This window comes from Leucoraja erinacea, chromosome 10 (assembly GCF_028641065.1).
Source record: "Leucoraja erinacea ecotype New England chromosome 10, Leri_hhj_1, whole genome shotgun sequence".
Lineage (NCBI taxonomy): Eukaryota > Metazoa > Chordata > Chondrichthyes > Rajiformes > Rajidae > Leucoraja > Leucoraja erinaceus.
In genome coordinates, this window is record NC_073386.1 from 47975879 (window position 1) to 47999008 (window position 23130).

At 42.0% G+C, this 23130-nt stretch overlaps 1 protein-coding gene across 1 annotated transcript in view; it reads right to left on the reverse strand.

The window, feature by feature from the left end:
* The window catches only part of hmcn1 (hemicentin 1), a 376776-nt gene that overhangs the window by 93574 nt on the left and 260072 nt on the right, over positions 1 to 23130 (reverse strand). The window contains 6 exon segments of the mRNA XM_055642165.1: positions 1540 to 1621; positions 3470 to 3672; positions 11260 to 11373; positions 16874 to 17035; positions 17277 to 17373; positions 18645 to 18832. Of these exon segments, the coding sequence (XP_055498140.1) occupies positions 1540 to 1621; positions 3470 to 3672; positions 11260 to 11373; positions 16874 to 17035; positions 17277 to 17373; positions 18645 to 18832 (846 nt within the window).

A 23130-nucleotide genomic window follows, 5' to 3' on the forward strand; every position in this document is an offset into this window, starting at 1 on the left:
ATTATGAAAGATCACTTAATAAAAAGTTTTCAGGTTCACAATGGTTCAATAAACGAATGTGCTATCGTCTACAAGAGGTAAAGCTGGAGGGTTGGGCTCCTGCTCTACTGCTATATGAAGTGCCGATAGTTTACTGAGACCTGGGGAACTGCGTTACCTAAAGAGACGAACAGATTATTGGGCCAGATCTCTATCCAGTTTATGGGGCCTGGCCACGTACCTATTTGTTTGTTTATCTGCTTTGGTGCAAGGTTTATTTTTTCTTCAGGGAACTGGAAATGGCTTGTATATTATTGAGCTCCAATTACTACTCAGTTAAAAAGACGTTAAATTAATGTTAGGGTTGACTTCCAACTTTGATGTTTGTTTGAAACACGCTTCAATGTATTCAATTCCTTGTGAGGTCTGCCCAACAATTTCATTTTTTGTGCATGGAAGTAGTGAGACTTTGCAGCCATGGTGGAAGAACAGACTGTTGTTTGTTTAGGGAAGAATAAGATTTTCAATGATGGAGAGTGAATTAAAATATAACAAGGGTATATATATATTGCAGAAAATTGATGTGGGCATTGCGGCATCTGTCAAGATAATCTGTAGTTTATGGGAAGAAATGTGAGGCAAGGATCAGCGATAAGGATACCTGCAGCTGTACAAATCTGAGAATAATTAAACAACAATTCTTTTTCATCCAAGTTGTTATAGTTAAACATTAGATATCTTAAAAATGTTTTCCATCCCACATTTTCAGCATACAATTTTCATCTCTTTGTTCCTCCAGTAATTTTAGAATTCAAACATCTTGTTTGAATTCTGTTTGATCTTAGATATTCCTCTCATATACCAAAAAATAAAATAAAATGTAGATGCTGGAAATACAATATAAAAACAGTGCCAAAAATAAATCAGCAGGTTAGGCAGTAACTGTGGAGAGAGAAATAAAGTTAATGTTTTGGCTCGACAATTTTCCATCAGATTTAAATGCTCTGATGATCGGTCAACGAATGTGTTTCCCGGCTTACTGAATATATACAATATTTTATTTTCCCTCCATTCATCATGGCCTTTTCCATGCTCATTCAGCCAGCAATTGTGTCCCCCAGTCTCTCCTCATCTTCACTCTTTCACAGACCTTTCCCGTCCTTCTCTCCGATTGTTTCTCTCTTTCTCCGCAACTTAAAAATATTTTATTTCTAACTTTTCCGTTTCAATTAAAAGTCATCAACCTGAAATTCTGACTATTTCTGCTGAGCATTTCTAAAATGTTTTGCTTTGATTTCAGATTAGTTGCAGATATAAAGTTGGATACTGAATCTAAAACTGAATCTCTGCAGAAGCATATAAGGCATAGATTATCCAAAACTGCCAAAGATATATTTCTGCTCTTGAAACTTCATACGACTAACACCAATTGACAACAAACTCCAATATTTGCATCTGGGAAGAGAACATTTCCAGCTTACTTCATTCCTTCATTTAAAAATAAACTTGAATAGCTATATACTCCATATCCCCACAAAGTCTACTTCTAAACAAACTTACCATGTACATTGAGGTGGAAATTCTTATCCATTTGCCCAGCAATATTTGTGGCTTTACAGACATACTGGCCTGTGTCTGAAATCTGTGAACATAAGTCAGAAATCTTCAAAAGAAATACTGAAAATAATAGTTTAATAAAAATTATTAATTTACATTACTTATTATTAAAAAGGGCAATGCACGCTCAAATTGGTAACTCATTTAACAATGCAATACTTTATTCAATCATAAATAAAAGAACAGGTATATTTCGTCAAGTTGGCATTCCAACTGTACTGTTATTCCAGTAATATGAATTTAATGTTTTGTTATTCCAATAATACAAATTAAATTTATATTACTGGAATGGCACTACAGTTGGAAAGCTGACTTGAAGGATTGCTTATATCTATAAATTCATCCATACATATTTAGTTAATCTGAAAGTTAATCATAATTTAGTTAATCTGTTAATGCTGTAGTATACAGTGCATCTAAAAAATGTGTTAAAATCTAAAAAATGGAAATTAAAGTATTCGAAGTTAAAGGATCGAATCAGAAAAAATCAAATTTAGAATTTATGCCAGGAAGTTCTTCTGTATATGGAAATTGATACAAATAAAGTTCTAGCTTTTACATGGCGACTGTAGGCTTAGTGACCATGCCTGCATTCATTTGAATTTGTCTGGTGAAGTTCACAGATTTAATTTTCCATTTTTCAATAATTGTGTTTTAGTTACATTTTAAATTGCATTTCAAGTTTTCTCTCAGTTTACGGATTTTCCATCCTGACTTCCTTGACTCACAAAAATACATTGTAGTTTTCTGTGAGTATTAAATGCGTTAAAAACATCCCACTCATCATCTAATTGGAAGCTAAAAGGAGAATGCCTGATTTATTTTGTTATTAATGGCACACTAATTAAATTGCAGGAATGCACGTCTTTAAATATGCAACTTTTGAAAATTTAGCTTCAGTAGTGGCTTTTTAATTATGGAGTGAACTTTATTCTGAGAGAGGAGGGACTTAAATAAGGGCGACGTCTTTTTGAAGCATCCTTAAGTCCAACATTATTGGAGAGTACAGCAAAACTGAAAATAACATTTTAAAATAATTGTATCTATGTCATTCTGCTGAGACGTGCAGATATTGATGATGACTGGGGTGCGATTAAATGGGTTTGACACTTAGTAATTGAAGGCATGAAAAAGAATAATTACAATTGGCCTCAATTATCTCAGTTTACTTTCTGACTGGAATCTGTGTAATTGAGAAATGAAAGAAAAATGTTTTCTAATTAAACAAAACTTATTTCCAATCACGTCAAGGTCAAGGTAACATCTTGTAACTAGGATATTGGGTAGGTGTTCCAGGCTGACCACAGCAGACACAGTATCTGCGGCAGAAATTTGGTCATATGCTAGATATGCATTTGGGAAGCAGTTGGGTATTGTGCCTAATTCTTTAAATGCAACTCTATTACTAGCCTATGTGTTTTGGATGAAATGTTAAACAGAGGTTAATAAATAGGGTAATTCTCTCTGTCCGACATTTAGCCCTCAATCAAAACAACTGAATTAAATTAGCTGATCGTTTCTCCCACTGAAAGTGGCTTCCTGTAGAACACTTTAATGTTTAGGATGAATAGCATGAGTTTAGTGTAAGAATGTTGCAAATGGTGAGCCCCACACACAATTGGCTGAAGGCACAAAGGCTCATTTCCTTGCTTTGTGACCCTATGATTTTTTATACCTATTGCTTTTGTAGTAGGAAAAAGGTTTCCACTCAGATTTAATTTTGGTAGAAAAACAGACATTTTCTAGCAAAAAATTAGATATTATCCATCCAAGATAATGAGTCTAAATGATGATGGGATGTGATATCTTCCAAAGTTTAGACTGTGAGCCCTTGATGCACATTCTGCTCATGTTTAACTTTGAAAAGCCTTACCTCAGCATTTGTGATCTCCAGAGTTTGGCCATTGGCCAGAATTCGAATGTTGCTGGACTGGATAACTGGCCGGCCATTCTTAAACCAGGTGACGATGGGTGGTGGTACTGCATTTGATTCACACTCCAGCATGGCTGTACTCCCAGTGCGGACACTGACTGAGTGTGGGGAATCCCCTGGCCCATCTTTAATAGTTGGTGGAACTATAAGAAAAACAAAGCCTTGAAGATAGCTGAATGTGATATTAGCTGCACTGCACCTCAAAAGAGCTTGGATGGTGATAATTTGCATACAAGCTTTCAATATGGAATATGCAATATGGAAACTGCAATGTCCTGTATTTTTCTATTGAGATCCATGCTAGAGGATACCCAAGTAGAAGTAGTGATAGACAATGTAATGTAGCGTTGTTACAAAACCTACCATCAGCGGCGCTACAAATCTGCCACTGTCTGTGCTTGCGATTCCGGAGGCTTTGGGGGTGGGGGGGGGGGGGGGGGGGGGGAGGGGGGGGGGGGGGGGGGGGGGGGGGGGGGGGGGGGGGGGGGGGGGGGGGGGGGGGGGGGGGGGGGGGGGGGGGGGGGTGGGGGGGGGGGGGGGGGGGGGGGGGGGGGGGGGGGGGGATTAAAATGCAGGTTTGTATTAGTTGTTGGAGAGGGATTTCCTTGGGCTGCTAGCTGAAGAAGAAAAATCGTTTTCTCTTCCGTTCGGGGTTTAAAAAAAAAGAATACTGTACCATTACCGCTGTATTAAACTTAAACACGACTAAAAAAGCCTTCGCTGCCTTCAACATCACGGATCGCAGTATCAGGACAAAACAAAATGTATGTTGTTTATTTAACATATTATTTTGCTTTTTGGTGTGACTTTATTTTAATCTTATGATGCAAAATTGTTATTTAGGCCCCATATGAATCGTCAAATGTCTTGCCTGCCGATATGGGCTTAAATTTACGGCAACGACAATATTCCAATCGATCACATTCTAGAAACATCCACTCTCAAGATGATCAAAATCATTATTTTCTTTGCACAATCATGTCATAAGAGCATCTAAATCGTCTATATTTTGTGTTATTGTCTATCCATGATCAATATTTTCACACTAAATATCCAAACAGTTTTAGTCAGATGTATTGTGCAAAAAATAATGATTTTATTTTGAGAGTGGATGTTTCTGGATTAATTTATGGGAATTAAACATTAAATTCTTTCCATTTGGCATGTAAATTCATGACAAAGTGAGATTTAAAAATCATGTTATATTGTGAATGCGTGTGATTGGGATCAATTTGTTATTTGGATACTTAGGCTATTTAAACAAATTAGCCTTTTCTTAAGAAATGGATAGATGTTTAAATCTAGTAATTGAATTTAGATGAATTTAATTGATTCGATTAGATGAATATGACATTTTTGTTGGGTATTTACGATTTGTTTTAGTGTTTAACTTTATCATTGCTACCTTTTTTTCTAAAATGCAAATAATAATTTGTTTCTGTTAATGCTGTTCAGTGGTTTTTTGTTCTTTGCATTTTAAACAGATGTTTCCGAAGAAGAAATGCTAAATTGTCAATCCAAATGCCCAGCAAAAGAGACTGACCTAGACAGCACTCACATTATCCAAATTTGGACTACTCCAAATGTGATGATTTACAAGACATTCTTAATGGGAAAGTAGTGGGCAGAAAGGCATGTCATGTGCGGTTTGAAGAGCAAAAACTTGTGGTTTACAATGCCAAAATAAAAAAGTTGAGGTATTCAGAGTTGCTTATTGGTTACAATCTGAGGAGTATGATGATGCTACTGATTATGAAATGCCAATGTACCAGCTAGCAACTGATCTCCATAAAGACTTGATCTATTACTAGAAATTATAATTTATTTACCTTTCTGTTACGGACTCACAGCATATAATACAATAATATTAAAGTTCTGATCTTGAGAAAATCACATTTTTGAATTTTCAAGACAGTCTGGGTGTTTATTACTATTTCCGCCACAACGGTCAATTTTGTAATTAGCTACAATTAGGTAACTAACTAATTACATGCCTTAATTTCAGGTCATCCAAGTAAGATATTTCATATTTGTTTCAGAATGCTTCAATCTATAATAACTTAAATTTTCATTCAGTTCTCTTAATTTTTAAGAAAGTTATGGGCTTTTGACTGTCCTCGATCACAGCTTTTGTGTTAAGTCAATGGAAAAGCAATAGGGAACGAGATGCTAATTTCTGAGTATGAAAATGGCCATAACATTTTTAACACTGAAGATATGAAAGTGAGTTAGGTATCAAATTAAAGTTATTTTTATGCTTTATCTGATGGGATAAATTACAGGCTTGATTTTTAAAATCTCAAAATGTTGTAACATTCATATGTGATGCTTTGTTTCCAATAGTTGTCAGTCAGAAGGGAAGACAACAACAACTTCCATTCACAATGAAATGCTAACATCAAAAATACCCCAAGCAGCTCACTGGAGAAAAGACAACAAAAGACTAGAAATAGAAGAAGCAGGAGGCCATAAATCCCCTTGAGTCTGCTGTAATACCTCAAACTTTAGTCAAATCTCTCCAGTTCCCTAATCACCTCAAGGCACTCAGTACTGAAAACACTTAAGGGCGTCCCACCAGCATGCGATTGCATGCGTCTAGCGCGACCAAACGTGGTCGCTTGAGGCGAATGGCCTCGCGGGACCGGTCCCAATTCGAACCGCTGAGCCGTATGGAGTTGTGCGGGGATGGTCCCAACATCATACTCACCAATTTGCTGGGCAGGAGGCGGTCCGACTGAATTTAGACGTCGCATGGCGTCGGGCGGTGACGTCATCACGCAACGGCACTCGCACGGCGTCAAGACGTTTCATACGCCCGTCGAGGCGCTGTGTACGGCCTCAATGCGGCTGCGGGCCGACAGGCCTTTGTTGCGCGGGATTTTCGGACAGTGCAAGATTTTTGGAGCCCCGCGCGTTGTCGGGGCCAGCCCCGCGCGCACAACTCCATACGCCGCCGCCGATCGAAGTGGGACCGGCTCGCGAGGCCGTATGCGTCAAGCGACCACGTTTGGTCGCGCTAGACGCATGCTATCACATGCTGGTGGGACAGGCCCTTTATCAGTCTTGGGCTTAAATATACTGCATGCCAATAGACCCCCAGTTCTTAAAGATGGGGATTTCCAAAGATATACAACCTTCTGAAATGCAGGAAGTTGCCATGCACGCATGATAAGCTGTTGGAAAATTAAACAGTATTCTGGCCTTCACTGTTTTCGGGTTGGACACAACAGTGAATATGCAACTGGATATTCTGCATGCAGTGTGTACTTTAGGATATCAAAACTGAAAAATACTAACTGCACGGTGCTGCAGCGGTCGAACTGCTGCCTTACAGCGCTTACAGTGCCAGAGACCCTGGTTCAATCCTGACTATGGGTACTGTCTGTACAGAGTTTGTACGTTCTCAGATTCAGATTTCAGATTCATATTTATTGTCACATGCACCAATTAAGGTACAGTGATGTTTGAGTTACCATGCAGCCATACAAGTAAAAGAACACAACACAATTAAAAGAACAATAAAACTTAACATGAACATCCACCACTGTGATGGAAGGCAATAACGGTCAGTCAGTCTTCCTCCTTTTGTTCACCCATGTTTGGGGCCTTGACCCACCACAGTCGCCGCTACGGACGGCCCGATGTGCAAGCCCTATCATCAGGATGATCGAAGCTCCGACGTCGGGATGGATGGAATATACTTTGCGGCTTGGAGTGCCCGAATCGGCCACTTTCATACCGGAAATCGCGGCTTCTCGATGTTATAGGCCGCAGGCTGGTGCTCTTCTCCAGTGATCCCCGCCAAGGGATCCCTGGCCCCGCTCCACGCCTGCTGCTAGAAGCTCCGCAGACCGCAGCTTCACGATGTTAAAGTCAGCAGGCTGGCGGTCGGAGCCTATATTCTGGCTCCACGATGGTAATCCGCGCCCTGCCTGCTGCTGAAGCTCTGGGCCACTCTCCGGGAAAGGCCGCTCCAATCCAAGTTGTTAGGCCGCGAGAGGGAGGGGGGCGAAAATGTGACTAGGAGAAAAGTCGCACTCCACCGAGGTAAGTAACTGGAAACGGTTTCCCCTTTATACCCCCCCCCACCACCCCCACATAAAAACATACAGAGAGACATTACCACACACATTTAGACATATTAAAAAAACAAAAAATGTCAAAATGACAGACAAACTGCTGGCGAGGCAGCGGCGCGCAGCGCCACCCGATCCCTGTGACCGTGTGGGTTTTCTCCAAGATCTTCGATATCCTCCCACATACCAAAGACGTACAGGTTTGTAGGTTAATTGACTTGGTATAAGTGTAAATAGTCCCTAGTGTGTGTTAATGTGCGGGGATTGTTGGTCGGTGCGGACTCAGTGGGCCGAAGGGCCTGTTACCGCGTTGTATCTCTAAACTAAACTAAAGATACTTTGCATGGAAATGGTGCAACATAGGTTGTTCCCCACGTCTGATCATAATCCTCTGGAGACAGGATTGAGTAGGATGGGTCTTAACGCTTTGTACATTACATGAATAAAAGTGAACTCATTAAAATATATAAGGTTCTGAATTAATGATACGATTGATTCCAAGGGGCCATTTCCTCAGGTTGCAGTCAAGAACTTGGACCAGGGCATCAGCAACGTAGTACTGATGTGGGAAGAAATTTATTTCTTGAAGAGATTTATTTCCCAGCTGCTGTATTCTCATTAAACATGACAATTTAGCATCTTTAAAATAGATGAACATGCTGACAGATTAGATGGCAGAGGCTAGTCCCCTCTAGGATAGCCTACAGCGGGTTGTCTACATGAAACCAAGGAGCTCCTAACACAACTGCCAATCTGTAGGAATGTTTTAACAGTACTCAGTTCGTAAATATGTGTTAAAGTTTTTCATGATGTGACATTCTAATTCAAACCATATTCCAAGTTTACAGAGAAGAAATAAACATGAAAACAAAGAGCTGGACCATATATGTACAATGTCTCAAAATGTATTTCTCTGAGTGTTCAGTCGGTGATCATAGAATTACCTTCCCGTTACCTTAACAACGCATCTGATAATTTACAACTTTAATTATTCAGAAAGTGCATTTCTAACTAAATTGTGTTTATTTGGATTAAGGCAGGCCTGCTGACAAGAGCTGGAATTGAGCCAGTCGTATGCAGATTGTCAACAGTTTGTAGAAAAAGCAAATCGAGCTTCACTTCATTATTTTGGCTCCACAACCAGATGCACTATATTCTATTACAGGCTGATATTAAAACCAGAAGGTGTTATTTCTGATTTACAAACCAGACGTGTGGGATAGCTGTCATTATAGTGTTTGTGTGGGCCATAAAGTAAAATAAAAAATCTATTTAAAAATCCTCATATTCCAATAACTCAGTAACAATATTGTTTTGGATACACGTCTAAAATCTCAAATGTTTAATTCTCTATGTCACAATTAAGCAACAGATTCAATGCATTATTAATGTATATATGTAAATAACTAATATAATATTAGTATTTATCAAAATTTGTAAGAAAAATTATGAGGAAAAATTTGACATTATTGAAAATCATTGAAACTAATTGCTGGCCAAGCTGAGATATTTTTAGTTGTGCTAGAGATCATTTAGACCCCAGTCTTAATAGTTATAGGAGATGACTAGAAGTTTGAGTGTATTAAAATAAAACTGCTAGTTAGTAGTTCACAATCGATTAACCAAACTTAATATAAATAGTAGTTTCAAGAAAGATTTAGTTGTTTTAGTCCACTGGTACAAAACACCATGGTTGTAATCAGTGAGGAAATTGGGCAAAGCAGAATGATGGTTCAATAGGGTTTAAAGGCTGTTTAGTGGGAGAAAGGAAAGATTAAAGGAAGCAGGTTTTAAACAAGGCCATGATAGTTAAACCTCCTGCTGAATTTTGCAGATGCATGTTTAGTCTACAAACTCAATTATTGATTATTATTAACTTTGTGCTTAGTAAAAGCAGGACATGGTTGCCTACAAATTTGGTCATGTTATTAATGGGAACAGTGTATCGCAGAACTAGCAGATATTTTACAGTGATAGTTTTGTATGCAGGAAATTATAATGCTAATTTTACACACACTTAGATATTTTGGATTGGGTGCCAATTACACATAGGTTGTAAAGTGATGAATAAATAAAAGTGAATAGATAATTGTTTAGTTCAATATAGAGGTGCAGCATGGAAACAGTCCCTTCGGTCCATCGAGTTCATGTCAACCTACAATCACCCTGTACACTAGTTCTATCCTACACTCTCAATTTACAGAAGCCAATTAACTTACAAATCTGCACGCCTTTGGAATGTGGGAGGAAACCCGAGCACCAGAAGAAAATCCACGCAGTCCAGAAAGAATGTGTAAATGCCATACAGACAGCACCTGTAGTCAGGATGAAACCAGGGTGTGTGGCACTCTAAGGCAGCAACTCTACCGCTGTGCCATTGTGCACAGAAATCATAGAAATCTTTCCAAAGAAACATCAATTGCTCCAGTAACATGGTATCTGGATTTTTAGGACAGGGCATTACAGATTCCATTTCAAAATAGCCTAGCTGTAAAATTAAGACTGTGTCCCCTTGATCAGAATTCTTGCAGAGAGGCAACAGTTGAAAAATAGATTTTCAGTAACAGATTTGACTGTAGCTTTGTTCATTCACAGATATTACAAACAGCAATGGCCTTAGCACCTGTCACAGGTATTTACAACCTTCTACCATCTGTCCTATTGCCAAGACCATTTTGGATCTATTTTACCAATTTGCCTTGGATCTTATGGGTCCTACTTTTCTCGATCAGTTTACCATGGGGGCCTTGTCATAGATCTAGAGTACTATTGACATATTGAGGTTTTGAAGACCATGTAAACTACTTGCACTGCGATACCCTCATTAGTAAACTTTGTTTCCACTACAGATTGGTCAGACAGGATCTGCATTGACAAAACTATGCAACTGTCTCTGATTAGTCCCTGCCTTTACAAGTGATCATTAATCCTGTTAATTTTTTACCAATTAACTTTCGTATTACTGATGCCAGGCACATAGGTCTGGAATTACCAGGCTTTTCCTGCTGTCCTTCTTGTAAAGGCTGACCACCTTTGCCATCCTCACGTTGTCCGTTTCCTCACTTGTGGCCAGCAAAGATTTCATAATCTCAGCCAATGCCCCAATAATCTCTTCCCTGGTCTCCAATAGTCTGATTTCCTTGTGACAACCAATGAAAAGGATTTATCTGGGACCTCGCCAATATCTTTTAGCTCCACGTAAAGATTGCCCCTGTTGTTACGAATGGTCTTTTCCCAAAACAATAATTTCTAGCTCAACCCTCTTTCCACACATATTTTGCTTAATTCACTTTATCTTTTAACTGACATGTCAGCTAGGCAGGTAGACAATAATGCTGGAGAAAGTCAGCGGGTGAGGCAGCATCTATGGAGCGAAGGAAATAGTCGATGTTTCGGGTCGAGACCCTTCTTCAGACTCCAGCTAGGCAGTGCTGTTTTCCTGCACAGTATCACATTTCTTATGAAAACATTATGAATCATTACCAGTGTGAAGGGTCTCAACCCGAAACGTCACCCATTCCTTCTCTCCAGAGATGCTGCCTGTCCCGCTGAGTTACTCCAGCATTTTGTGTCTATCTTTGAATTATTACTAAGTTGTCTTTCATCTCTTTGGTCCCAGTACACCTAATTCTGATAGTCATGAAGTATACCAACCATAAACTGTGAGGTAAATCTGCTTTTCAGCTTCTCCTGCTTGATTCATGGCCAAACACGTGTATTTTCCTCCATCAGTGAGCTTAGCCCGAGGCAACTGAACAGTCCGGCCTCCTGTGAGATAATAGGATTTCAAAATCAGAAACAGATCGCGCTATTCATCAAACTGAAGAAACTACAGGGTGTATTCTGTAGCTATTGTTATACACATTTATGTACGCTAACATCTCCCGTAACAACGAGACATATCCGACCCCCAACCCTCCATCCCCCCACCCACCTATTCCCACCAACTTTCTGTGTTAAACCAACATTTATATATTCTGAAATGTGGAAGTGTAACTCTGCATACCTATTTAATTTGCAAAAAAAAAACTTGGGATCGATAAACCAGTAAGCTTAAACATTGCTGGAAAAGATTCTGAGGGATAAGATACATCATTATTTGGAAATAGAGGGTTGATTAGGCATAGTCAGCTTGGTTTTATGCATGGGAGATCATGATTCACAAATTTAATTGAGATTTTTGAAGTAATGGCCACGAAGGTTGATGAGGTCTTGGCCGTAGATGTAGTCTTCATGCACCGATAAAGTATTTGAAAAAGATCTGCATGAGAGGCTGCTCTGGAAGGTTGGATCACATGGGATCCATGGAGAGCTAGCTAGATACAAAATTGGCTTCAGGATAGGAAGCAAAGGGTGGTGGTAGAAGGTTGTTTTTCAGACTGGGGGCCAGTGACAATTGGTGTGCTTCCGGGATCAGTGCTAAGTCCATTGCTGCTGGTCATCTATATCACCAATTTGGATAAGAATGTATGACACATAATTAGTAAGTTTGAAGATGACACTAAAATAGGTGGTTTCAGGCAGTGATGATCAATATTTACAGTGGGATCTTAATTAGCTGGGCAAGTGGGCTAAGTATCGCTAATGGAGTGTAATTCAAATCATTCAATTGTTGCGTTTTAGGAAGTTGAACCGCAGCAGGGCCTTCCCAGTGAATGGTAGGGCCCTGGGGAGTGTTCTCTAGAACACAGAGATCTTGAATTGAATATAGACGTATGACACAGTGGCGCAGTGATAGAGTTGCAGAGACCCAGGATTGATCCTGATTATAGGTACTGTCTGTATGGAGTATGTACTTTCTTCCCGTGACTCGTGGGTTTTCTCCGGGTGCTCCGGATTCCTCCCACACTCCAAAGACGCGTAGGTTAATTGGGTTCAAGTATATTGTCTTTAGTGTGTAGGATAGTGTATGGGGTGATCACTGGTCAGTGCAGACTTGGTGGTCTGAAGGGCCTGTTTGCATGCTGTACCTCTGAAGTCTAGAGTCTAAAATTTGGGATGTCACATTACAGTTGTACAAGACTTTGGTGAGGCTGCACTTGGAGTATTGTATTCCATTTTGGTCATCCTGCTATAGGTAAAATGCCATTAATCTGGATTAATGAGTATGTTGCTATAACTCAAGGGATGTACTATTAGTAGATGTTGAGCAGGCTAAGATATTAGATAATCTTATATAGGTGTATAAAATGATGAGGGGAATAGATAGGATGAATGCATAAAGTCTTTATCCCTGGGTAAGAGAATCAAGAACTAGAGGACACAGGTTTAAAGTGAGAGGGGAAAGTTTTAAGAGGAATCTGAGGGGCTCTTTGTTCACACAGAGGATGGGTAAATGGAACAAACTGCTAGAGGAAGTAGTTAAGCAGGTGCAATAATAACATTTAAAAATCATTAAGGGCTGTCCCACTTGGGTGACCTAATCCGCGAGTTCGCCCTCGACTCATACTCGCAGCATGGTCGACACGAGGTCGTAGGAGGTCTTCGTAACTCTCCTTCATGCTCGAGAGTGGTCTCCACGTACTCGAGGCCTCAGCTAGGTCACAGCGTTTTTTTCAACATGTTAAAAAATGCCCGCGAGTAAAAAAAGGTCGCCATGGAAAAAAAAAATCGATACTTTTTTTATTCGTAGGTTTAGTCGTAGTAGGTCGCAGTAGGTCGGCATGTTAGTCACAGGTAATCGAGGATAGTCGAAGGTAGTCATAGATAGTCTTCATCATAGTCGAAAGGAGGTTTTTGAAGGATAAAGGAGATCGGCTTCATTCTCCATTATTCAGTGTCCAATTTTCCCGAAGTTAGTCGTAGCTAGTCGACGCTTGTCTTCAACATAGTCGAAGGAGGTTGAAGGAGGTCTTCTATGTAGTCGAAGGAGGTCTTCACCATGTCATTTTTTCGAACAATTCAAAACTCGCCAAAAAAAACCTTCCAGGCACTGGATACAAGAGCAGGGAGGTTCTACAACTTTACAAAGCATTGGTCAGAGCGCAGGTGGAGTATTATGTACAATTGGGGTCACCGTATAATGGGGTCCTGGTCCCTCAATACCACCAAATTGATCAAAAAGGCGCAGCAGCGTCTTTACTTCCTGAGGAGGCTCAAGAAAGCTCACCTGTCCCCACAGATCCTGACCAACTTTTACCGCTGTACCATCAAAAGCATCCTGACCACCTGCTTCACGGTATGGTACAGCAGTTGCACCGCAGCTGACAGAAGGCACTACAACGGGCGGTGAAAACCGCTCAGCAAATCATCGGTGCCCCGCTCCCTGCCATGGATGCCCTCCACCGAAAACGGTGTCTGAGACGGGCCGGGAAAATCATCAAGGACCCCTCCCACCCTAACCATGGACTGTTTTCCCTCCTTCCATCAGGGAGGCGGTACAGGAGCCTCAGGTCTCGCACAAGCAGGATGAGGAACAGCTTTTTCAATAACACCATTACACTGCTGAACTCGGAGTCCCGTCGCTAGATATCTTTAGTCTCTCCCATTTGTATACAGTATTTGCCTATGTACCAGTTTGTTTTTTTCTAATCCATCCACATTCCACACATTGTTAACCAGTACTCTTTTACTCTATTGTATGCTTATTCTGTATTTTATTTTCTACTTCTACTATCTTGCACTATGACTATGACCAGACGCTAAACTGCATTTCGTTGTATAGGTGCACAACCTTTTATCCGAAATTCCAAATAACGAAAAGCTCCGAATAGCGGACATTTTTTCAGTCCTTGAAGAAAGGTCCTTGAAGGCGTTCACCGAGGGCGGCCCGCAGAGGTGACAGCGGAACCTCCGGTCGGTCCTTGAAGAAAGGGGAACTAAATCCCCATTCATAAAAGAGAAGGTGAGGGTATATTGCGTGGGAGGGTTAATAATGGACAATCTGCTGCTGCCTGCCAGTTGAGTTAAAAAGTTCCCATGGTAGACTCACGATACACACTGTATCGTGAGTCTTGCGTGGAAACTTTTTAACTCAGCGGGCAGGCAACAGCAGATTGTTGCTCCCTTCAGTTTCACCCCACCTACACCCCTCTGCTTCCCGGCCATGTGTGTGACCCCTTCCCTCCCCTCTCCAGCTCCCCGCCCATTGCACCGGCGCGGGGGCTTTGCACTGTCTTCATGTTGGCGATGCCAGCAGGTCAGTGCCAGTCACCGGAGACGTCAGGACCAACGGGACACCGACTCCCAGGCCCACTGCAAGCACGGAGATCCCAGAGACCCACAGCCAGCATCAACTCTAGCCCAGCCCCGTTCCAACTCCAGAGGAACCCGGGTTGCAGATGAGGGGGTGCAGCTCGGGCTGTGGGCGAACTGCCACTTGTCGCTGTAGTGGCCCATCGGGGAGCAGGTTCCTGTTGGTCCTGACGTCTCCGGCCACCCCCCTGGACAGGAGCTGAGACGTCAGGACCACCAGAAGCCGCTCCCCGATGGGCCGCTACGGCGACAAGAGGCAGTTTGCCCACAGCCCGAGCTGCGCCCCCTCATCGGGACACCGACCCCCAGGCCCACTGCAAGCACGGAGATCCCAGATCAGCAACTCCAGCCCAGCCCCGCTCCAACTTCAGAGGAACACGCTCCCCGTAGGGGCAGAAGCTGATGGTGTGCAAGGTACGTCTTGTTCTTGGGGTGGCACAGCTCGGGCTGTGGGTGAACTGCCACTTGTCACCGTAGCGGCCCATCAGGGAGCGGATTCCTCTGGAGTTGGAGGGACAGGGAGACACAGCGGCTTTTGAGAATGGTGGGCAATCACTTCCAAAGTTCTGCCCACACAGTCAGTACACCTCTCCTACACTTGTCTCCCGCACTAAGATCATCTCGCAGAGAATGATCTCAGCCTAACCCGCCCTATTCTCTCCTATTCTGCAAGAAAAAATCTACATTGAAGACTCAAACTCGCGATCGAATAACTGCCGGGATCGAGGCGTAAACTCGCGACCTTGCGGATATGAGCCGAGCATTTTACCACTGAGCCAGCCGTTAAAATCTATGCTAAAAATCTTCCATTCCGAAAGCCGAAAAATTCTGAATTACGAAAAGTGTCTGGTCCCAAGGCTTTCGGATAAAAGGGTGTGCACCTGTACCTATACTTGTATCTGTGCAATGACAATAAAGTTGAATTGAATTGAATTTGAACCGTACTATAGTAAGAACATGATAGTACTGGAAAGAGGGTGGAGGTGATTTACCAGGACGTTGCCAAGGATACAGTCATTTCATTGAGAGGCGAGATTGGGGAGGCACTGTATGTATTTACCAGGTGGAGGAGTTAAAGAGGGGACAATATTGAGGTGGTGGTGGAGGCAGACATGATAGTGGCGTTTAAGAGGCTTTTAGATAAGCACATGGAAGTTCAAGGTATGGAGGGTACACCTGCTGAGTTTCTCCAGCATTTTTGTGTACCTTCGATCTTCCAGCATCTGCAGTTCCTTCTTGAACACAAGGTATAGAGGGGTATGGGTCATGAATAGGCAGATGAGATCAGTTTGACTTGGTATCATGTTCAACACAAACATTGTGGGTTGATGATCCATTCCTGAGCTGTACTTTTCTATGTTCTACGTATGCAAATTTATGGAGGATATAAATAAGTCTGACAGCAGGAAACATTTCCTCTTATCAAAGGTGGATAAAACTAGAAGACATAGAATCCTAAAGTGTGGAAATTTAGAGAGTATGCGAGGGGAATATTTTTCAGGGTAACTGGAACACACTGCCTGAAAGGATGTTGGAAGCAGAGTTACTAACATCATCAAGTGTCAAGCACTTGAAGCACCTAGGCATTGAAGGTTATGGGGTCAAGTGCTAGACAATGGGATTAATATAGATGGGAGCCCACTGGTCAGCATGGATATGTAGGGCCGAATGTCCTGATTCCATGTGGTAGGACTATGAGTGTTATAAATTCCAGTCATGGTGTTACTTATGAGCAATGATGCACAATTGAATATCAAAGGTGCTAGCTCCTATTTCTTCAACATATGTAATAGACAATCCTTAATCTGAAATAGCTCTATGATACTTTTCAAAACACTGCTCAATCCCTGGCTGAGTTTCTCTTGAATGATAACGTGTTATACACAGACATCAAAGAATACACAACTCTATAAATGTCGAGGCTAATTTGCAGGAATGCACAGTATGTTGAGTAGAATGCCAGACGTGAGTAATGGTGAGCACATTCTGTTCCCATCTCAGCAGCAGGATCAATCCTGTTGGCTATTAATTCAAGATTCAAGAGAAAATTCCACAAAACGACCCAGCTTCGTACCTGGCAAGATGAGTATGTTGGTGTTGGAATGCAGAGGTGTCCCGTCTTTAAGCCAGGTGAGGCTGGGTGGGGGAAAAGCTGTGGCTTCACACGTCAAAGAGAAGAAGTTATTTATCACAACAGTCATGTTCTCTGTGTTGAAGCCCACGATACTGGGTGGCACTGTGCAACAAAGTGAAGCTCAATTTTAATTTTCAGGTTTTCTTTATGTCAAACAAAATAACTTAGATCAGAATAGCTGATGTCAAATGTCAAAAGCCAGGACCTAACTTAATCTTATGCAGTTAATTCCATGTTTTCCCTGACATTACGGTAAAGCAAAGTATGTTAGGACATATTTTGGGGGGTTTCTGATTTTCTTAATACAATGCATGGTTGCTGTTTATGTAACGTTATCACTCACCATGGACATTTAAATTGTAGTATTTTTCAGTACTTCCAGCTACATTTTCAGCAACACAAACATATCTGCCGGTATCTGACACTTGAGCATTGAGCACCTGTTGGTAAGAGTAAGAATGTAATCAATTACTATTTGTACAATGACACAGAAATGCATCGTCAAACAATGTAAATACCTTTTATCTTTACAAGTAAGCATGCAGTTCCAGCAGGCATTGAAGAAAGCTAATGGTATGTTGGCCTTCATAACAAAAGGAATTGAGTATAGGAGCAAAGAGGTCCTTCTGCAGTTGTACAGGGCCGTGATGTGACCACACCTCGTGTATTGCATGCAGTTTTGGTCTCCAAATTTGAGGAAGGACATACTTGCTATTGAGGGGTGCAGCGTAGGTTCATGAGGTTAATACCCAGGATGGCGGGACTGTCATATGTTAAAATAATGGAGCAACTGGGCTTGTATGCACTGGCATTTAGAAGGATGAGAGGGGATCTTATTGGGATCTTATTGGGACATTTTAGATTATTAAGTGATTGGACATGCTAGAGGCAGGAAAAATGTTCCCGATGTTGGGGGAGTCCAGAACTAGGGGCTACTGTTTAAGAATAAGGGGTAGGCCACTTAGAATGGAGATGAGGAAAAACTTTTTCATCCAGCGAGTTGTGAATCTGTGGAATTCTCTGCCTCAGAAGGCAGCAGAGGCTGATTCTCTGGATGCTTTCAAGAGAGAGTTAGATGGAGCTCTTAAAGAGAGCGGAGTCAGGGGATATGGTGAGAAGGCAGGAACAGGGTTCTGATTGGGGATGATCAGCCACGATCACATTGAATGGCGGTGTTGGCTCGAAGGGCCAAATGGCCTAGTCCAGGACCTATTGTCTAATCTCTATTGTCTGCACTTAGGCAGGCACATCAGTCTTCAGCAGTGTATGAAAAATAATACTCTGTCCACCTACTTTTCCTTTAATTTTCTAATTTTTCATTCAAAAGGGGAAGACCCATAGTAATGTTTGCAAGGTGCTGGATATCTTGATGGTGACTGGCAGCAGCCTAATGAATTGTTAAAGTACTTTGGTCTAGTCATACCATGCTATGAAATGGTATGTAAGTTGCACCTTCTAACATTAAACCTTGCATATTTTCCATCCCTTACTCAGGTGTATATTGGCTAATAATGGAACTGCACTGCGGGACAAGCAGAGAACAAACTTGGCATATTTTATCTCGAAAACTCAACTTCACATTGAATAAATCAGTTTGAATCTTGTTGATAATTCTGTTCTTCTAACAGTGAACCCCATGAAAATACTGAATGCGTTGTATAAATTGTTCATTAGGATAACAATGCCTCATTAGACGAAATATTAACAACACCTGAAGTGTTCGTCCATTGCCGAGGAGTTTGTAGGGAGCATTTGCTTCTAACCGCTGGCCATCCTTGAGCCAGGTGATTTTGGGAGTGGGTGTTCCACTGACAATGCAGTCTAACATGGCAGTCTTGTTAACCAGTACAATGACTTCTTCAGGTAAATCACTGTCAACCCGTTTAATAGAAGGAGGAGCTGGGTGGAAAAGCACAATGAAGAGAGCAATTGATCAGAAATATATTTTCAAAATCTGTTGCAATGAAAAGTTTGGTTTGACCAGCCTTACATAAATTGTGGATGGCACAAATTTTGAAGACAGATGTTTTTGACATTGTAAAGACTGAAAAGAGCTAATCAAATTCTGGTAATGCAGTTAGAATTTCTAATAACCAGTCAAATCGTAACTTTGCACATTATTTGGTTCAATCATTAAAATGCACATTTTATCCTAAACATAACTTGTATTGATGATGTGACCACACTGACAAGAGGGGGAAGAGATTTACCCACTATTTTTAACATAAATTTGTCTAAAAATTGGACAATGCAGCTGCATGTTTTTACATCCTATCCGGGGTTAATTAAGAATAATATAAAAGCAGACTTCCTGTCAGGACTTCCTGACAGTTCCACTGTCCTTAGGGGTCTGTCCCATTTAGGCGATTTTTCAGCAGACTGCCGGCGACTGTCAAGTTCACGCCACTCACCTGAAACACCGGGAACTGGAACGGCGACTGTCAGAGTGGAACACACACAAACGCGCGCGCGCACACACACACACACACACACACACACACACACATCGCAAAGGCGGGGGCCAGGGAAAGCGGGGGAGCGGTGTATGAAATTCACACGGTGCAAAGCCAAGGTGATACAGACACACACTGCGATGATCAGGAAGGTTAAGACGGTTAGCACGGTGTACGGTAAAGAACAGTGTACGGTAATCCCTTTAAAAGAGGGGGGGGGAGAAGGAGTGGAGACAACTTTTAAGAAGCCAGAGATACACAGCTGTGAAGTTTGGCGGGCATTTAACATTACCGGTCGGTTATCCTTGGTTCTGAAAACTCATGCTTACGTTTTTTTTTCCCCCAATGAGCCAATGAAAATGCCCGGTCAGCAAAGGCGATTAACTAAAACTACCTACGAGTACCACAACTACGTATAACTACATGGCGACCCCACTAGAACTGTACCTACGACTACAGGATTATCGATTTTCTCCATGGCGGCCAATTTTTGGTCGTAGAATATTTTTCAATATGTTGAAAGATTTGCGGCGACCATACTGAGGCTGCGACTAGTTCCCAGAATGAGGGAACTCCACGCAACCATGAAGGAGACTTACCAGAGACCACCAGTGAACAAGTGGCGACCATGTGGCGATCATGAGGCGAGTGCAGAGTCTCATGCACTCACCTAAAAAGTCGTCTAAGTGGGAGAGGCCCTTTAGTTTTTCTCCATTCAGCCACCTCAACCTTCCTTTTGCCTGTCTCTTTAATTGTCCACCTGACTGCTGGTCTAACCTCTGTTCTTGACTCTATGCTTTTCCAGCAAAGCCCAATGAACAGCATTTCTTCCAACTTGCCAAATTATCTCAATGGATCAACCACATTGAGTGACAGACAAGAAGGCACACCAATGCGTCTACTTCCTTAGGAGACGGAGGAAATTAATGGTGCCATCTATATCAATAATTTGGATAAGAACGTACATGGCATGACTGGCAAGTTTGCAGATGACATGTGGGTGGTGTTGTAGATAGTGAAGATGGTTGTCAATGATTACAACAGGATCTTGATAGTTTGGGCAGGTGGGCTGAGGAATAGCTGATGGAATTTAATGAGTGTTGCATTTGGAAAGTTGAACATGGGCAGAGCCTACACAGTGAATGGTAGGGCTCTGGGGAGTGTTGTGGAGCAGAGGGATCTAGAAGTGCAGGTGCATAGTTCCTTGAAAGTGGTGTCACAAGCGGATAGGGTGATCAAGGAGACTTTAGGCACATTCATCAGAGTATTGAGTATAGAAGTTGGGAGGTCATGTTACAGTTATATAAGACGTTGGTGAGGCCATATTATGTTCAGTTTTGTCAAGCTTGAAATGTTAGCAGGAGAATATTTACCAGGACATTGTCAGTACTTGAGAGCCTGAGCCAGTGGGAGAGGTTTAGCATCTAAGGCTTTATTCCTTGGAGCACAGGAGGATGAGGCGTGATTTTACAGATGTGTACAAAATCATGAGAGGAATATATTGGGTAAATTAGTCTTTTTCCCCAGAGCAGGGGAATCAAGAACCAGAGGACATAGGTTTAATGTGAGGGGGTAAAAGTCTAATGGGAATCTGAGGGATTATCTTTTTACACAAAAGGGTGTATGGAACAAGCTGCCAGATGCGATGGTTGAGGCAGGTATTATTGCAACATTTAAGAAATATTGAGACAGGTACATGGATAGGGTAGGTTTGGAGGGATATGGGCCAAAAGCAGGCAGGTGGGACAAGTTTAGATGAGGCATGTTGGTCGGTGTGGGCAGGTTGGGCGGAAGGGCCTGTTTTCACACTGTATGACTCTTACAACTTCTACAGATGCACCATAGATAGGTTACTGTTGGGTTGCATCAAATCTTAGTTGGGGAACAGCGCTTCGCAAGACCGCAATAAATTGCAGAGAGTTGTGGATGTATCCCAGTCCTTCACACACACTAGACTCCCCACCATTGACTCCATCTACAATTCACACTGCATTGGGAAACCTTCATGACTTGACACCAAATTAAACAATTTCCAAGAGAGAACCTTACCAGTTTATTTTAAGGCTGACCAGTCCTGATTAGTCAGAATCTGTCATGTTAATCCTATTTTGTCCTCTCCACATATGCTGGCTGACCTGCTAGGCATTATATTCATGGATTCATTGAGTCATACAGCATAGAAACAGGTCCTCATTGAAACATATAAGATTATTAAGGGTTTGGACACGCTAGAGGCAGGAAACATGTTTCTGATGTTGGGAGAGTCCAGAATCAGGGGCCACAGTTTAAGAATAAGGGGTAAGCCATTTAGAACGGAGACGAGGAAATACTTTTTCACACAGAGGGTTGTGAGTCTGTGGAATTCTCTGCCTCGGAAGGCAGTGGAGGCCAATTCTCTGGATGTTTTCAAGCGAGTGTTAGACAGAGCTCTTAAAGATAGCGGAGTCAGGGGATAGGGGGAGAAGGCAGGAACGGGGTATTGATTGTGGATGATCAGCCATGATCACAATGAATGGTGGTGCTGGCTCAAAGGGCATACTCCTGCACCTATTGTCTATTGTCTATTCAGTCCAACTCATCCAGGCTGCCCAAGATGCCCCATCTACGCTATTCCTATTTGCCTGCATTTGACCCGTATCTGTCTAAACCTTTCCTATCCATGTACCTGTCTATTTCTCCTTCTAGCTGCCCCATGTGGTTGACCATGAGAAGTGCAAAGTGGTCCGTCAATAGACAGCAGGGCCTCCGGCACTGAAGCATTTATAGTATTTTCTGTTATTATTTCAGATTTCCTGAATCTGCAGGGTTTAGATTTCCATATTTTCAGCACTTTTTTCCCTCTCCTTTTCTATTTATGTCTCCTCCAGACAGACCATCTGTGACCAACACACCTCGGTTACTTTCTTGCAGCCAATATCACCATCATTTGTTACCTTAATTCTCTTTTGGTCTGTGCTCTTGCACAGACTTCGCCATCGTTCTGTCACATTTTCAGCTTGGAACGTGTTTATTTCTAACTTTCCTAAGTTCTGATGAAAAGTCATCAAATTACACTGTCTAACATAGAGTATTGGCAATATTTTCCGATTTGTTTAAAAAAATTCCAGCATCAGCAGACATCTTCTTTCTACATTTTTTCCTTCCAGCATCCCCATATATTTGACCATGAAATGTACAAAGTAGCCTGTCAATAGACAGCAGAGGCCCCCAGTGCAGAAGCAGGCCTTCCCAGTGGACTTGAGACCAACTTCACTATTATCTGAAGGGACCTTCCTGCGTAGAAGGCATGTTGTGAGGTTCAGCACCGGGGTCATGTCCCAGGAGCAGAATTAGGCCATCCGACCCATTGAGTTTACTGCCATTCAATCATGGCTGATATATCTTTCCCTCTCAACCCCATTCTCCTGCCTTCTCCCCATAACCTTTGAAACTCTTACTAATCACGAATCTGTTAATCTCCGCTTTAAAATTGCCCATATCACCTTTACTTAAATAAGTACTTAGCCACTGCACTGGTTCTCTATGACATACATATGCCTGGTCTCTATAGCAGGAGCGTAACACTGGATCCAAGCACCCTGATCATATCCCTCTTGTCAAATGCTTCCAGCTTGAATCTTCCCACTGTCATCCAACCATGGGCATTGCCTTAACATTCTCCCCATCTTCAGTCTGCTATCATACCCTTGCCCAACAACCAGCAGCCAATCACACTGTGCTCCAGTCTACACTTCACATGACCAC